The sequence below is a fragment of the Pan paniscus genome, chromosome 3 (genome assembly GCF_029289425.2).
Source record: "Pan paniscus chromosome 3, NHGRI_mPanPan1-v2.0_pri, whole genome shotgun sequence".
Lineage (NCBI taxonomy): Eukaryota > Metazoa > Chordata > Mammalia > Primates > Hominidae > Pan > Pan paniscus.
In genome coordinates, this window is record NC_073252.2 from 39,900,311 (window position 1) to 39,918,279 (window position 17,969).

The following is a 17,969-nucleotide window of genomic DNA, read 5'->3' on the forward strand; positions in this document are numbered from 1 at the left end:
ATATTTTTGTTTTTACTGTTAATATCTCCTGAATTTAAAAATGAAATACTTTTTTGCTTTTTTTTTTAAAGTTTTTTTTAAAAACAGTTTTTATGGATGATTGTAATGTATGTCTCTTGGAAACTTTTTCTCTTTTTTTTTTTTTTTTTTGAGACGGAGTCTCACTTTGTCGCCCAGGCTGGAGTGCAGTGGCGTGATCTCGGCTCATTGCAAGCTCTGCCTCCCGGGTTCATGCCATTCTCCTGCCTCAGCCTCCCGAGTATCTGGGACTACAGGCGCCCGCCACCACGCCCAGCTAATTTTTTGTATTTTTGGTAGAGACAGGGTTTCGCCGTGTTAGCCTGGATGGTCTCGATCTCCTGACTTCATGATCCGCCCGCCTCGGCCTCCCAAAGTGCTGAGATTACAGGTGTGAGCCACCGCGCCCGGCAGCATTATTTTTTAAAGATCTGTGATAGTGCATGTTGTGCTAGTTCTTTAATGTAGACTATATTGTATTCCATGTCAGTTTTTAAAGTTTATTTCCCTATTGATGGCATTTAATTCCAACTTTTAGATAAAAGGATGTACTGGACATTTTTATAATTTTTGGGGGGACATGTAAGAGTTTTTCTAGGAAGTAGATTTGTAAGACCTGAGCATATTTTCAGCTTCTGCCTGACTGGACATTGCTTCATTGTTCTCCAGATGATTGAATCAATTTACATTCCCACTAAAAGAGTTCTGCCTGGGAGAGGTGGCTTACTCCTGTAATCCCAGCACTTTAGGAGGCAAAGGCGGGCGGATCACCTGAGGTCAGGAGTTCCAGACCAGCCTGAACACCATGGAGAAACCTCGTCTCTCTACTAAAAATACAAAAAATTAGCCAGGTGTGGTGGTGCATGCCTGTAATCCCAGCTACTTGGGAGGCTGAGGTGGAGAATTGCTTGAACTGGGGAGGCAGAGGTTGCAGTAAGCCGAGATTGTGCCATTGCATTCCATCCTGGGCAAGAGAGGGAGACTCTGTCTCAAAAAAAAATAGTCACTATTTTTTGTAAGACTATCTCAGGAAAAAAAGAGGAAGGGAAAAAAAAAACGTAGTTACTTGAAACTGCCCCCCTTTTTTTTTTTGGAGATGGAGTCTCACTCTGTTGCCCAGGCTGGAGTGCAATAGCACCGACAACCTTTTTTTTTTTTTTTTTTTTTTTTTGAGACTGAGTCTCGCTCTGTCACCCAGGCTGGAGTGCAGTGGCAAGATCTCAGCTCACTGCAAGCTCCGCCTCCTGGGTTCATGCCATTCTCCTGCCTCAGCCTCCCAAGTAGCTGGGACCACAGCCACCCGCCACTGCGCCCGGCCAATTTTTTTTTTTTTTTTTTTTTTTTCCCAGTAGAGACAGGGTTTCTCCGTGTTTTTTTTTGTTTTGTTTTGTTTTGTTTTAAGATGGACTCTCGCTTTATCGCCCAGGCTGGAGTACAGTAGCACAATCTTGGCTCATTGCAACCTCCATCTCCTGTGTTCAAGCAATTCTCCTGCCTCAGCCTCCTGAGATTACAGACGCATGCCACCACGCCTGGCTAATTTTTGTATTTTTAGTACAGACAGAGTTTCACCATGTTGGTCAGGCTGGTCTTGAACTCTTGACCTTGTGATTCGCCCACCTCGGCCTCCTAAAGTGCTGGGATTACAGGCATGAGCCACCGCACTCGACCTACATTTTTAAGACTTATATTTTTGTCACTATGATGGATGTGAAATGGTGGTTTATTCTCATTTTTACTTCCCTAGTCAGTAGAGATATTAAGCATGTTTTGTGTTTATTGGCCATTAGGCTTTTGTAAATTTAGTGTTTACTTTTTTTTTTTTTTTAAATGAGACGGAGTCTCGCTTTGTCGCCCAGACTGGAGTGCCGTGGCGCGATCTTGGCTCGCTGCAACCTCTGCCTCCTGGGTTCAAGCAATTGTCCTGCCTCAGCCTGCCAAGTAGTTGGGATTACAAGCATGCCCCGCTAAGCCTGGCTAATTTCGTATTTTTAGTAGAGACGGGTTTTGCCATACTGGTCACACTGGTCTCTAACTCCTGACCTCAGGTGATCCGCCTGCCTCAGCTTCCCAAAGTGCTGGGATTACAGGCGTGAGCCACCATGCCCGGCCATGTTTACATTCTTTAACTGCTTTTTAAAAAATTGGATGGTTTGGCCTGGGCAACAAGAGTGAAATTTCATCTCAAAAAAGAAAATTAGGTGGTTTGTAGTTTTCTCCTTCTTCTGTAGGAAATTTTTTTTTTTTTTTTTTTTTTTTTTTTTTTTTTTTGAGACAGTTCTTGCTCTGGAGTAAGGCTGGAGTCTTGCTCTGGAGTCAGGGTTTCACTTTGTTAGCCAGGCTGGTCTCTTCCTGACCTCAGGCAATCTGCCCATCTCGGCATCCCAAAGTGCTGGGATTACAAGCGTGAGCCACTGTGCCCAGCCAGATTTGTAGGAATTCTTTATGTTATTTATATGATATTGTCTATCTTACATTATGTGGCTTGATTTTTAATTTTGGCTTATCTTTTTATGCTTTTTTTTTAAGTTGTAGTAAAATACACATAACATAAAATTTATCATCCTAACCATTTTAAATGTTCAGTGGCATTAAGGACATTGTGTAGCTATCACCACCATCCATCTCCAGAACTTTTCATCTTGCAAAATTGAAACTCTGTACCCAATATTACTAACTCCCTATCCCCCTACCACCCAGCTTCTGGCAGTCACCTTTCTACTTTGTATCTCAATCTGTGTGACTGCTCTATCATTCATTATTTGTCCCTTTAAAAAAAAAAAAAAACTCTGAGTATACTTTCTTCATTTTTGTTTAAAACCGAAACTCTGGAAGTTAAAAATAACATCCTTGCCCATGAGCAGCTTTTTTTTTTTTTTTTTTTCTTTTTTTTTAAAGACAGAGTCTTGCTCTATTATTGCTCAGACTAGAGTGCAATGGTGCAATCATGGCTCACTGCTGCAACCTCAACCTCCTGGGCTCAAGTGATCTTCCCACCTCATCCTTCCAAGTAGCTGGGACTACAGGTACACCACCATGCCTGACTAATTTTTGTATTTTTTGTAGAGATGAGGTCTCACACTACTTTTTGTAGAGATGAGGTCTCAGCCTAGGCTGATGTCAAACTCAAGTGATGCTCCCGCCTCTGCTTCCCAAAGTTTTGGGGTAGGCATGAGCCACCGGAGCCATCAAATCCCTGTGCTTCTTACAGACACCAGAAAAAGTTTCAGCCTTGTTTTCAACATTGTTCTGCTGTGCTTTGTCCAAATGAACCTTTATGAGCTGCCTGCCATCCAGTTTCTCTTGCCCACAATTTCACTTGGGAAGACCAAGCCCTCAAGGATTATGTCATGCACGCCTGTCAGAATAGGGCTCCTGGGACACTTCTGCTTATTTTTTGTACAGCTTTTCGAGTTGGCTTATGCAGAATTATCCTCTGAGCACATTATTTGTCCTTTTGTGACTGGTTTATTTCACTTAACTGTCCTCCTTGTCTTTTAGAAGTTTCATATATATATATATATATATTTTTTTTTTTTTTTTTTTTTTAAGACTGAGTCTCGCTCTGTTGCCAGGCTGGAATGCAGTGGCATGATCTCAGCCCACTGCAGCCTCCGACTCCCTGGTTCAAGTGATTCTCCTGCCTCAGCCTCCCGAGTAGCTGGGATTACAGGCATGTGCCACTACCCCCAGTTAAATTTTTTTTTATATTTTTAGTAGAGACGGGGTTTTACCATGTTGGCCAGGATGGTCTCGATCTCCTGACCTCGTGATGTGCCCACCTTGGCCTCCCTAAGTGCTGGGATTACAGGCGTGAGCCACCGTGCTTGGCCCAGAAGTTCTATTTTTAAGAAACAGGTCTCACTCACACGCTTACCCAGGATAGAGTGCAATGGTGCAATGATGGCTCTCTGCAGCCCGGAACTCCTGGGCTTAAGTGATTTTCCCATGCCTCAGCCCAGCCTCCTGAGTAGCTGGGACTACAGGTACAAGCCACCACTCTTGGCTAATTTTTTTTTTTTTTTTTTTTTTTGAGACGGAGTCTCACTCTGTCACCCAGGCTGGAGTGCAGTGGCGATCTCGGCTCACTGCAAGCTCTGCCTCCTGGGTTCACGCCATTCTCCTGCCTCAGCCTCCCGAGTAGCTGGGACTACAGGCGCCCGCCACCACGCCCGGATAATTTTTTTTTGTATTTTTTAGTAGAGATGGGGTTTCACCATGTTAGCCAGGATGGTCTCAATCTGCTGACCTCGTGATCCACCCGCCTCGGCCTCCAAAAGTGCTGGGATTACAGACGTGAGCCACCGCGCCCGGCCGGCTAATTTTTAAAAAAAATTTTTGTAGAGATGGGAATCTCCCTATGTTACCCAGGCTGATCTTGAACTCGCGCGTTCAAGGGATCCTCCCAACTCAGCCTCCCAAAGTGCTGAGATTATAGGTGTGGGCCACCATGCCCGTCTGCTTTTTTGTATTTTTAGTAGAGATGGGGTTTTTCACGATGTTGGCCAGGCTGGTCTCCAACTCCTGATCTCAAGTGATCCACCCGCCTCAGCCTTCCAAAGTGCTGGGATTATAGGTGTCACCCACCGTGCCTGGCCCTGTTTAATTTTAAAGTAGTCAATTTTTTTCTGGTGTATTTTACTTATTGTCCTCCTTTTTGTCTTACAGAAGTTTAATTTTAAGGTATTCAGATTTTATCTTTTCCTACATGGTGTGTTTTTTGCATTTTAAGAAGTCTTCTCCTACTTTGATATTAATAAAGGCATTCTCGGACCCAGGTCACTGGTTGGCCTGACCTCCTGCTCTGGAGGCACTGTGCCGGAGGACCCGTTTTTTTTTTTATTTGTTTATTTTTTTAAAGACATTCTTCTGTATTTGGTTTTTAAAAGTTAATTCATTTTCTTAACTTCTGTACTCAGGTTTCTCTCTCTACCATGTCATACTGAAACTGCTCCTTCAGGCAGTACCTTCCCAATTACAGAACACAGAGTGAGTTCTCGTGATCATCCATTTTGTACATGTTCCTTCAGCATTTCCATTTCCATCTTAGAACTCTCCTCCTTTGGTTGCTCTGATACTGCTCTTTCCTGATTTTCCTCTAACCTCTGTTACTATCCTTTATAAAATATTGTCACTGATTTACCTTTCATCCTCCACTTGTCTCTGGAATGTTTGTTTTCTCTTTTTTATTCCTTTTGTTAATACCATAGGTCAGGTTTTTATATCTCAGGATGGACTATTTATTTATTTATTTGAAACATGGTGTCTGTCTGTCTGTCTGTCTGTCTGTCTATCTGTCTATCGTCCAGGCTGGGGTGCCGTGTTGTGATCACAGCTCACGCCGCAGTCTTAACCTGTTGGGCTTAAGTGATCCTCCCACCACAGCCTCCCAAGTAGCTGGCATTACAGGCATTTGCCACCATGCCTGGCTGATTTTTTTTACTTTTTGTGGAGACAGGGTTTTGCCATGTTGCCCAGGCTGGTCTCAAACTCCTAGGCTCAAGTGATCCATGCGCCTTAGCCGCCCAGAGTGCTGGGATTACAGGCATGAGCCGCTGCGCCCAGCCCAGATGGACTATTTGTATTAAACGTTTCCTGGCAACTTGCAGTAGTTTAAGCCGGCAATCCCAGCGTTTTGGATGGCTGAAGCAGGAGGATTGCTTGAGCCCAGGAGTTTGAGACCGATCTGGGCAACATAGTGAGACCCTGTTTCTACAGAATATTTAAAAAATGAGGCCAGACACGGTGGCTCACGCCTGTAATCCTAGCACTTTAGGAGGCCAAGGCGGGTGGATTGCCTGAGCTCAGGAATTCAAGATCAGCCTGGGCAACACGGTGAAACCCTGTCTCTACTAAAATACAAAAAATTAGTAGGGCACAGCGGTGTGCACCTGTAATCCCAGCTGCTTGGGAAGCTGAGACAGGAGAATCACTTGAACCCAGGAGGCGGAGGTTGCTGTGAGCCAAGATCGTGCCACTGCACTCCAGCCTGGGTGGCAGGGTGAGACTCCATCTCAAAAAAAAAAAAAAAAAAGCCTGGGGTGGGTGGTGCGCATCAGTAGTCCTAAACTACTCTGGATGCTGAGGTGGGAGGATCCCTTAAGCCCGGGAGATCGAGGCTGCGGTGAACTTTGACTTTGCCACTGCAGTTCACAGAGCCAAGACCCTGTCTTTAAAGAATAAAATAGAATAAAAGTTTGCTTATGTACATTTATTTTTCTGCCTTCAGTCTCTCCCAGCTTTTCTTTTCTTTCTTTTTTTTTTTTTAAGATGGACTCTCGCTATATCGCCCAGGCTGGAGTGCAGTGGCACAATCTCGGCTCATTGCAACCTCCATCTCCCGTGTTCAAGCAATTCTGCCTCAGCCTCCTGAGTAGCTGGGATTACAGATGCATGCTGCCACACCCGGCTAATTTTTGTGTTTTAAGTACAGACAGGGTTTCACCACGTTGATCAGGCTGGTCTTGAACTCCTGACCTTGTGATCCGCCCACCTCAGCCTCCCAAAGTGCTGGGATTACAGGCGTGAGCCACCACGCCCAGCCTCTCCCAGCTTTTCTAGTCAACCCTAATGGTGCCATGCCACTGGATTTAATTTTAAAAATACAATCTTACATCATTCTCTGTTAGGTTTTCCAGTGCCTATGGGGATAAAGTCAAAACTTTTATACTATTGTTCTTGTGTCCGGAATTGGTGGGTTCTTGGTCTCACTGACTTCAAGAATGAAGCCACGGACCCTTGCGGTGAGTGTTAACAGTTCTTAAAGGCAGCGTGTCCGGAGTTTGTTCCTTCTGATGTTCGGTTGTGTTCGGAGTTTGTTCCTTCTGGTGGGTTCGTGGTCTCGCTGGCTCAAGAGTGAAGCTGCAGACCTTCGCGGTGAGTGTTACACCTCTTAAGGTGGCGCGTCTGGAGTTGTTCGTTCCTCCCGGTGGGTTCGTGGTTTCGCTGGCTTCAGGAGTGAAGCTGCAGACCTTTGCGGTGAGTGTTACAGCTCATAAAGGCAGTGTGGACCCAAAGAGTGAGCAGTAGCAAGATTTATTGCAAAGAGCAAAAGAACAAAGCTTCCACAGTGTGGAAGGGGACCCGAGTGGGTTGCCACTGCTGGCTCAGGCAGCCTGTTTTTCTCTTATGTGGCCCCACGCACATCCTGCTGATTGGTCCATTTTACAGAGAGCCGATTGGTCTGTTTTACAGAGAGTTGATTGGTCCGTTTTGACAGGGTGCTGATTGGTGCGTTTACAATCCCTGAGCTAGACACAAAAGTTCTCCATGTTCTCTAGATTAGCTAGATACAGAGTGTCGATTGCTGTATTTACAAACCCTGAGCTAGACATAGAGTGCTGATTGGTGCATTTACAAACCTTGAGCTAGATAAAGAGTGCCGATTGGTGCATTCACAATCCCTTAGCTAGACATAAAGGTTCTTCAAGTCCCCACTAGACTCAGGAGCCCAGCTGGCCTCACCCAGTGGATCTCGCACCGGGGCCACAGGTGGAGCTGCCCGCCAGTCCCGCGCCATGCGCCTGCACTCCTCAGCCCTTGGGCAGTCGATGGAACTGGGTGCCGTGGAGCAGGGGACAGTGCTCAGGCCACGCAGGAGCCCACGGCAGGGGGGCAGGACTCAGGCATGGCGGGCGCAGGTCCCGAGCCCTGCCCCGTGGGGAGGCAGCTAAGGCCTGGTGAGAAATTGAGCGCAGCGCTGGTGGGCCAGCACTGCTGGGGGACCCGGCCGCATCCTCCGCAGCTGCTGGCCTGGGTGCTAAGCCCCTCACTGCCCAGGGCCGGCAGGGCCAGTCGGCCGCTCGGAGTGCTGAGCCCGCCAAGCCTACGCCCACCTGGAACTCTAGCTGGCCCGCAAGCGCCGTGCGCAGCCCCGGTTCCCACCCGTGCCTCTCCCTTCACACCTCCCTGCAGGCTGAGGGAGCCGGCTCCGGCCTCGGCCATCCCAGGAAGGGGCTCCCACAGTGCAGCGGTGGGCTGAAGGGCTCCTCAAGCGTGGCCAGAATGGGCGCTGAGGCCGAGGAGGCACCAAGAGTGAGCAAGGGCTGTGAGGGCTGCCAGCAGGCTGTCACCTCTCATTCTGACCTGCCTTTCCTGACCTATTTCCTGTTAAGTCACAGATACACACTTGCATTCCTACACATACCTCAGACTTTCAGTCTCCCTCAAACCTTCAGCAATACAAAATTGCTTGCTATTTAGTTGTTTCATCTGTCTGGAATAAGCCCTTATCTTTTTTCTTTACTTTTCGAAACCTACTTGTCCTAAAATACCACCCCTGGTAAGCCTTTCTTTAAGCCAAAGTTTCCTTCTGTTTTTCATTGTCAGACTTCATGAGAGCAGTTATCTTACTATTGATAATTGTACATATGTCCTTCTACTCCTGGTAGATTAAACTCCTTGAGGGCTCATATTCATTTTTTTCTCTTTAGCACCTTGTAGGGTTCCTTGAATGTAGAAGCCTTAGTAATTTAAAGCACACCAAAAAAGTCTTTGATAGGTATCTAATTTTGAGGAGCTGCTGCTAAAAGTGCTCTTAGGACATAGGTTTAGGGCAGGCTTCCGTTACTTTTAGCAAATGTGTGATTATGGATTTTTCTAGTGATTAGAAATGTAGGACCAGCTAGTCTATGTACTCTTTTCTCTCAATTAACTATGGGTGTCTTGCTTTTAGGTTTCTTTGTTTCAAGTGAAGCATCTTACTTGGTTTTGTCATACCCAATTGTGGGTTGTCTGATGCTATTGCTTCTCAGCGAGCTGATAATAAAACATTTTATGCTTTTTCTTAAATCACTGTAGTGACTTAGTTTTTGTTGTATAGAATATAGCACAGTTTTTGCCTCCTATTAGACATTCAGTTATTTCCAGTTTCTTGATAGTGTACATGTGTGAGAATTTTGAGTGTATATCTCTGAAAGTGGTACATACTGAGTGGTCATTGAGTGTTGGATGAAATTTTAGGTGTTTATATTGTTAGGTGCTTTCTTTCCATCTGCCCGTAGGAACTGTGAATGTGAGTCATTGAAAGCAGAGTTCTTTCTCACTGATCTTCCATTCCCCATTGCTTAGCACCATTGCCTGCTAAGCAGGAGATACTTGTTTTCCTGAATGAGTTTAAGGATATTCCTAAGCTCTAGAGAGCTCATCCCCAACCATTGTGAAAGTTTCATCCTGATTCTGGGACTAGGAAGAGTTGAATATATTGATAAAGGTGGCCTCCAGGTAAAGTTGGATTTCTGTTGCATGTAAGTGTTAATAATGTAGTCAGGTCTTGAATTAGGATGATGGAATGTCCAAGCCCAAAACTGGGAAACAAGATAGTGGGAAGGTAATTTTTTTTTTTTTCTGTAGTTTTCCCTTTTGAAGATCTCACTGGCATCTATTTAGTATATATGACATCATCTGTGGTTCAATTCTTTAGTGTAACTTTACATTTTTTATTTATTCACATATTTACTGAATGCTACCTATGTTAATAAAATGGACATGATCCTTGATGTTATGGAATAAATTATGGCTCAGTAAGGCAGTGAGAAATTGAACAGCTAATAAGTGTGTTTGTTGACTTTAAGTAAGGGGACCTATGGAAGTTGGGTATTCTAGCCTCAGGGAAAGAGTTTCTTGGGAATAACCGGTAACTGATACTTACAGGATAAATTAGAATGACCATGATCAACTCTGTATATGTATAGATAGTTAATAATCATTTTACAATGAATAATGGAAAAACATTTTATTGTTTTTTTCTATGTATATATGTTTATATTTATTAGAAACTAGGTCTCAGTTTGTTGCCCAGGCTGGAGTGCAGTGGTATGCTCATAGCTCACTGTAACCCTGAACTCCAGGGCTCAAGTGATTCTCCTGCCTCAGCCTTCCGAGTAGCTAGTACTACAGGTAGACACCACTGTGCCCAGTTAATTATTTTTAAATTATTTGTAGAGACTGAGTTTTGCCATGTTACCCAGGCTGGTCTTGAACTCCTGGCCTCAAGTGATTTTCCTGCCTTGGCTTTCTAAAATGCTGAGATTACAGGCCTGAGCCCCTGCCTGGCCAACTTCTGTTTTTCTTTTTTTCTTTTGCTGATGGACTGTCCTACGACTGTTTTTATTTTTTTAACCAAAACTGCGTCATAACCTCTTCTTGGTTTAAGGGAGGCTAGGAAATCTTTTTTAGCTGAGCACAGTACTCCTCAATTAAAATGAGAGTTTCTTTAGTAGGGAAGAAGGGAAAAAGAAAGTTGATTAGACAACTAGCCATGTAGAGGGTAGAGGGGCAAGAATGAACTCAGGATCATTTAGGAAACCTTTTTAGGTAGCTTAGGCAAGAAATTATTGTAGTATGGGGCTAGAGTTGAATAGGGAGCCAAAGAGAAGTTATAAGTATTTGGGAGACCCTCTGTCACCCAGGCTGGAGTGCAGTGGCTCAATCACAGCTCACTGCGGCCTCAAACTCCTGGTCTTAAGTGATCTTCCCAGCTCAGTCTCCTGAGTAGCTGGGACTACAGGCACGTGCCACCACGCCCTGCTAATTTTCATTTTTTTTTTGTAGAGATAGGGTTTCACCGTGTTGCCCAGGCTGGTCTTGAACTCCTGGGCTCAAGCAATCTACCTGCCTCGGCCTCCCACAGTGCTGGGATTATAGGCATGAGACACCATACCCAGTCAACTTTTAACTTTTTATCAATAAAATTTTGAAGAGAAAAGTCGAAAGGACAGTACACTTGTATCCCCACTAGCTAAGATCATGTTGCTCTCATGAGTATAATTCACTACCAAAAACTTGAGCATGCATCTCTTAAAAATAATATTCTTTTGGTTGGGCATGGTGGCTCACTCTGGTAATCCTTGCACTTTAGGAGGCTGAGGCAGGAGGATAAGTTGAGCCCAGGAGTTTGAGACCAGTCTGGACAACATGACAAAAGCCCGTCTCGACAAAAATAGAAAAAAATAGTTGGGTGTGGTGGCATGTGGCTGTGGTCCCAGCTGCTTGGGCAGCCGAGGTTGGAGGATTGCTTGAGCCCAGTAGGTACAGTGCCATGATCATGGCTCACTGCAGCTTCTGCAGTCCGGCCTAGGTGACAGAGTAAGACCCTGTCTCCAAAAAAAACCCCAAACTTTTATTTTTCAGTTGACTTTAAAAAAAGTCTTATCTACGTAACGTTCACAGATTGTATATAATTGTATTCTTGGGTCTTTTACAATTTATGATTGTTAACCCCTTCACATACCTTTCTTTTTTTCTCATCTCATTAATACTGAAAATCTTGATGTCTGTGATTCCTAGTTTAGGTATAAAGGTTTGATTAGCTTCAGGTTAAACATTTTGGTAAGAAGATCCCAAGTGATGTTGTATACTTCATATTGAATCATATTAGTACATGTGTAATATCAGATTTTCTTACTGTTAGTGATGCTTGGTCACTTGTTTAATCATTTGATTAAGGTGGGAACTACAAGATTTCTTTGTAAAGGTACATTTTATGCTCTTTGCAATTAGCAAGTAAAGGATGGATTACTTCTTTGGCATCCTGGAAATAATCTTATTCCCAACATCCTTTTACCAGGTGCACTCACACACACCCCCACTCTCACTCATGCTGGTACAGTTTAACCATGCCAGTTAATCTAACATGTTTATCTTTGGAATTTGGGAAGAAACCTGAGTACCCGGAGAAAACCCACAAAGACATGGGGAGAACATGCAAGCTCCACATAAGACAGCAGCCCATGTGGGATTTTTTTTTTTCCTCGTAAATGTTATAAGGAAATGATGTTATCCAAGGACCTGCTGTATTCTCTTTTTCTCTCTCTCTTTTTTTTTTTTTTTTTTTTTTTTGAGATGGAGTCTCCCTCTGTCACCTAAGCTGGAGTGCAGTGGCATGATCTCGGCTCACTGCAACCTTCGCCTCCCAGGTTCAAGTGATTCTCCTGCCTCAGCCCCCCAAGTATCTGGGATTACAGGCGCGCACCACCACACCCGGCTAATTTAGTAGAGATGGAATTTCACCATGTTGGCCAGGTTGGTGTCAAACTCCTGACCTCAGGTGATCCACTCACCTCTCTTTTTTCTTTAATTTTTTTTTTTGAGACAGTGTCTCACTGTCACCCAGACTGGAGTGCAGTGGTACAACTTCAGCTCACTGCACCCCCTGCCTTCCAGACTCCAGGAATCCTCCCACCTCAGCCTCCTGAGTAGCTGGGACTACAGGTATATGCCACCACACCTAGATAATTTTTTTTTTTTTAAGTAGAGACAGGATTTCACTATGTTGCCCAGGCTGGTCTCGAACTAAGCTCAAGCAATACACCTGCCTCGACCTCCCAAAGTGCTGAGATTACATGCATGAGCCATTGTACCCAGCCCTGCTGTCTTCTCTTTTTTTTTTTTTTTTTTCTTCAGACTGAGTCTCGCCCTGTTGCCCGGGCTGGAGTGCAGTGGCACGATCTCTGCTCACTGCAAGCTCTGCCTCCCAGGTTCATGCCATTCTGCTGCCTCAGCCTCCCGAGTACCTGGGACTACAGGCATCCACCACCATGCCCGGCTAATTTTTTGTATTTTTAGTAGAAACAGCGTTTCACTGTGTTAGCCAGGGTGGTCTCAATCTCCTGACCTCATGATCCGCCTGCCTCGGCCTCCGAAAGTGCTAGGATTACAGGCGTGAGCCACTGCACGTGGCCTGTCTGCTCTTAAAGAGATTAATAAATTAGAGGGAAAACTCAGAATGTCTTTGTAATTTAAATTTTTGTTAAGGGAAAATAATAACATTTGAAATCATTGTTTCTCTGTGTTAATGATGGGTACTGTACAACTAATTTCCTTTTTTAAAAAATATATTTATTTTTTGAGACAGAGTTTCTCTCTTGTTGCGCAGGGTGGAGTGCAATGGCACAATCGCGGCTTATTGCTACCTCTGCCTCCCGGGTTCAAGCGATTCTCCTGCCTCAGCCTCCCAGGTAGCTGGGACTACAGGCACACACCACCACACCCATCTGGTTTTTTTGTATTTAGTAGAGATGGGATTTCACCATGTTGGTCAGGCTGGTCTCGAACTCCTGACCTCAGGTGATCCACCCGCCTCAGCCTCCCAAAGTGCTGGGATTACAGGCGTGAGCCACCATGCCCAGTCCTTTTTTAATTTTTTTTTTTTTAATTGTTGTCACCAGGCTGGAGTACGGTGGCACAATCATGGCTTACTACAACCTGGAACTCCTGGGCTCAAGTGATCCTCCAACCTCAGCCTCCCAAGTAGCTGAGACTATAGGCACGCACCACCACACCTGGCTAATTTTTGTGGTTTTTTTGTAGAGGTGGGGTTTTGCTGTGTTGACTAGGCTAGTCTCAAACTCCTGGGGTGAATCCTCCTGCCTTGGCTTCCCAAAGTGCTGGGATTACAGGTATTAGCCACTGCACCCAGCCCAAACTGTATTTTTTTGTCTTCTAATACATCTTGTAATTTTTTGTTGAAAGCTGGGCATGGGCCGGGCATGGTGGCTCATGCCTGTAATCCTAGCACTTTGGGAGGCTGAGGCAGGTGGATTGCCTGAGTTCAGGAGTTCAAAATCAGCCTGGGCAACATGGTAAAACCCCGTCTCTGCAAAAAAAAAAAAAAAAAAAATACTAAAATTAGCTAGGCACGGTAGTGCATGCCTGTAGGCCCAGCTACTTGGGGGGGCTGAGGCAGGAGGATCACTTTAGCCCCGGAGGCAAAAGTTGCAATGAGCTGAGATGGCGCCACTGCCCTTCAGCCTGGGGGACAGAGTGAGACCCTGTTTCAAAAAAAAAAAAAAAAAAGCTGGGCATGTTTTACTAGGTAAAAGTAACTGAGATACATAAGCCTTTAGTGTGAGGCATTACGTTTATCTGACTTAGGATTGGGCTGTGTTTTGTATTAACATGTGTTGTAGCTGTAGGTGTGAGAACTAATATTTCCTCCAGTGTTCTTATTTTTGTTTCCTTTGTTGTCTTGGGGTTCCTTAGAGACTTCTTAAATAAGATCTGAGACATGCAGTTATATTTTTTTCTTTTTTAGTTTTTTAATTCCTTGCAAGTATTGCACAAATGCAGTTCTTTGAGTAACGTCCTGTTGTTATACAAAAGCCTTCGTGGCCAGGCATGGTGGCTGACAATTGTAATCCCAGCACTTTGGGAGTCCAAGGCAGACAGATTGCTTTAGCCCAAGAATTCGAGATTTGTAGACAAATGGAGACATGGCGAAACCGTCTCTACAGAAAATACAAATATTAACCAGGCATGGTGTCATGCACCTGTACTCACAGCTACTCAGGAGGCTGAGGTAGGATCATCTGAACCCGGGAGGCAGTTTGCAGTGAGCCATGATCATGCCACTGCACTCCAGCCTGGGTGACAGAGCAAGACCCTGTCTCAAAAAAAAAAAAAACACCTCTTGATAGTAAGGTTTCAGTATTCTGTTGTAGTCTTTTAGTGAATCTGTGTACCTGGGCTGTGATATTCACAGTTGCTTCTCAGTTCACACTTCCTCCTTAGTTGAGATTGGAAGGCTGGGATTGGGTTTTTCACTTCCCTTGGGTCAGTTAGCTCTGATAAAACTCCAGTTGGTTAACCTCTGGTGAAATCTTTTCTCTTGAAGGCAGGCCTTTTTAAGAAGAACAGATTACTTTGGAATTACTTCAGAATGGCTACTTTCCCCCTTCCCCCTGCCAGAAGCATGCAGGGAATTTTCTTCCATCCTCACTGTGAGAACCTCCTGCGTTCAAGTGACCCTCCTGCTTCAGCCTCCTGAGTATCTGGGACTACAGGTGCACACCACCATACCTGGCTAATTTTTGTATTTTTAGTAGAGAGCAGGTTTTGCCATGTTGCCCAGGTTGGTCTTGAACTCCTGGGCTCAAGCAGTCTGTCCACCTTGGCCTTCCAAAGTGTTGGGATTACAGGCATGTACCACCACACTTGGCCTTTTTTTTTTAAAATAGTATTGTAAATATTTGGGTTTTTAAAATAAAACATTTATTCTCAGAGTTGTGGAGGTTAGAAGTTGGAAATCAAGGTGTCAGCAGGGTCAGATTGCCTCTGAAACCTCTGGGGAATCCTTCCTTGCCTCTTCCTAGTTTCTGTTGGTTTGCCAGCATTTATGGTGTTCCTTGGCTTGTAGATGCATCACCCCAATAATCTGTCTTTATGTGGCATCCTCCCTGTATGTCTGTCTTAACATGTTGACCAGGCTGGTCTCGAACTCCTGACCTCAGGTGTTCTACCTGCCTTGGCCTCCCAAAGTGCTGGGATTACAGGCGTGAGCCATCGTGCCTGGCCTGTTTTTACTTTTTAACTTTCTGCTAAAATTTTTAAACTTGTACTGAAGTTGAGAAAATAGCATAATAGATATCATCACCCAGTTTCTTTTTCTTTTTCTTTTTTGTAGAGACGGAGATCTCACTTTGTTGCCCAGGCTGGTCTTGAACTCCTGGGCTTAAACAATCCTCCTGCCTCAGTCTCCCAAAGTGCTGGGATTACAGGTGTGAGCCACCACTCCTGGCCTCCACTTTCTGTAGTTGTGAACATGTGGCTAGTTTTGTCTGTCAGATTCCCACTCCCTTCTAGATTATTTTGCTGTTTGTTTGTTTGTTTTTTGAGATGGAGTCTCGCTGTCTCCCAGGCTGGAGTGCAATGGTGCGATCTCGGCTTACTGCAACCTCTGCCTCCTGGGCTCAGACGATTCTCCTCCCTCAGCCTCCTGAGTAGCTGGGACTACAGGCGTGCACCACCACACCTGGCTAATTTTTTGTGTTTTTAGTAGAGACAGGGTTTCACCATGTTGGTTAGGCTGGTCTCAAACTCTTGACCTCAGGTGATCCACCCGCCTCAGCCTCCCAAAGTGTTAGGATTACCAGCGTGAGCCAATGTGCCTGTCCCCTTCTAGATTATTTTGAAACAAATCTTCTGAGTTATTTTGCAGCAAACCCCAGAATTCTGTCATTGTACAGTGAATAATTCATTGTGGATCTTTAACATACAAGGACATTTTTATGAAACCAAATCAATTGTCTTATTATGTCCAACAAAAGAAACACTAATTTTTGAATATGTAATGACACAGTACATGCTCAGGTTTCCTTGACTTCTGACTTACCTTTTTACAGTTACGTTATTCTTCTTAATGGTTGTAATCATTTAGTTTACTTTCTAGTCCTTTTATGTCACAAGCAGTCTTAGAGTACAAATGTTATATCACATACAGAGGATTGTATTGTGTAGGAAAAACATGGACAACAAAGACTGAATTGAAAAGGTGATACTGGAGAGTAGGACTTGATGTGAAGAAGTTTGAGGAGTAGCTTTGACTGTTTTTCTTTTCTCTTTAATAATCTTAAAGGTTTCTTATGGGGGGAGCGCTGAGACAGGATACACCACAGTCACCCAGGCAGGTGTGCCAGTGGTAAGATCACGGCTCTCTGCAGCCTGGGATTCCTGGGCTCAGGTGATTTTCCCACTTCAGCCTCCCGCATTGCTGGGACTATGGCCACGCACCACCACACCCACACCTACCTAATTTTTTTGTAGAGACAGGGTTTCACCATGTTGTCTGGACTGATCTTTTTTTTTTTTTTTTCTTTTCCATAAGGATAGAGATGGGCTGGTCTTGAACTCCTGGGTTCGAATGATCAGCCCATCTCCACCACCCAAAGAGCTGGGATTACAGGTGTGAGCCACTGTGCCTGGCCTAATCTTAGGATTGAAGTATATAAATTCTAAAAGTTGAGTAAGTGTATAATAAAAACTGAGTGATAAAAGTATTGTGTCATAGTGTAAATGGCAGTGTTTTTTTCTTACTGGCATACATTGAGATGTCCTCTAACTGAAATCTTAGAAGTGAGCCGGGTGCAGTGGCTCACGCCTGTAATCCCAGCACTTTGGGAGGCTGAGGCAGGCAGATCATAAGGTCAGGAGTTCGAGACCAGCCTGGCCAATGTGGTGAAACCCTGTGTCTACTAAAAAATATGTAAGAAATTAGCCAGGCGTGGTGCTGTGCGCCTGTAGTCCCAGCTACTCAGGAGGTTGAGGCAGAAGAATCGCTTCAACCCGGGTGGTGGAGGTTGCAGTGAGCCGAGATTGCCCCACTGCATTTCAGCCTGGGCGACAGAGCAAGACACCATCTCAAAAAAAAAATAAGTAAAAGAAAAGCTCTATCTTGACTCTTGAATCAGTTTTAAAACCTGGCTTCACTGATTATTAGCTTTGTGACTTTGTTGCCTCAGCTTCCTTATTGGTAAGCACGTAAGTTTGTTTTAAGATTGAGTTATTACATGTACATCAGTTAAAATATTGCCTGTAAATTATATATAGATATTGAGCTGGGAGTGGTGGTTTACGCCTCTAATCCCAACAGTTTGGGAGACTGAGGCGGGAGAATTGCCTTAGCGCAGAAGTTTGAGGCTGCGGTGAGCTATGATTGTACCACTGTACCTCCTGTCTGGATGATAAAGCGATGTATTAGGTATTATTGTTGATCGTTCAGCAACATTACCCACTGTTTCCTTGAAATATTATTCCTGTAGTGTCAGTGATATCAGACTATCCAAATATCTTTTTCTTCCTTTCTTCTTTCCTTTCTTTCCTTTTCCCTTTCCCTCCCCTTCCTCCTGCCTTTCCTTTTTTCCTTTTTTCTTTTTTTTTTTTTTCTTTTGAGACAGAGTCTCGCTGTATCCCCCAGGTGGAGTGCAGTTGTGCGATCTCGGCTCGCTGCAAGCTCCGCCTCCTGGGTTCACGCCATTCTCCTGCCTCAGCCTCCGGAGTAGCTGGGACTATAGGCGCCCGCCACCACGCCCGGCTAGTAGTTTTTTTTTTTTTTTTTTTTTTTAGTAGAGACGGGGTTTCACCGTGTTAGCCAGGATGGTCTCCATCTTTTGACCTCGTGATCCACCCGCCTCGGCCTCCCAAAGTGCTGGGATTACAGGCGTGAGCCACCGCGCACA

The 17,969-nt window shown here is 44.7% G+C and overlaps 1 protein-coding gene across 6 annotated transcripts in view; it reads left to right on the top strand.

Annotated features, from left to right (window-relative positions):
- The window catches only part of UBE2K (ubiquitin conjugating enzyme E2 K), an 85,820-nt gene that overhangs the window by 13,530 nt on the left and 54,321 nt on the right, over window positions 1–17,969 (top strand). The window contains exon 2 of one of the 6 annotated variants that reach the window (XM_063603525.1): window positions 319–409. The exons of the other annotated variants lie outside the window; for them this stretch is intronic. Within the exon in view, the coding sequence (XP_063459595.1) occupies window positions 368–409 (42 nt within the window). The 5' untranslated portion in view covers window positions 319–367. The remainder of the gene's footprint in view (window positions 1–318; window positions 410–17,969) is intronic. 6 annotated transcript variants of the gene reach the window in all.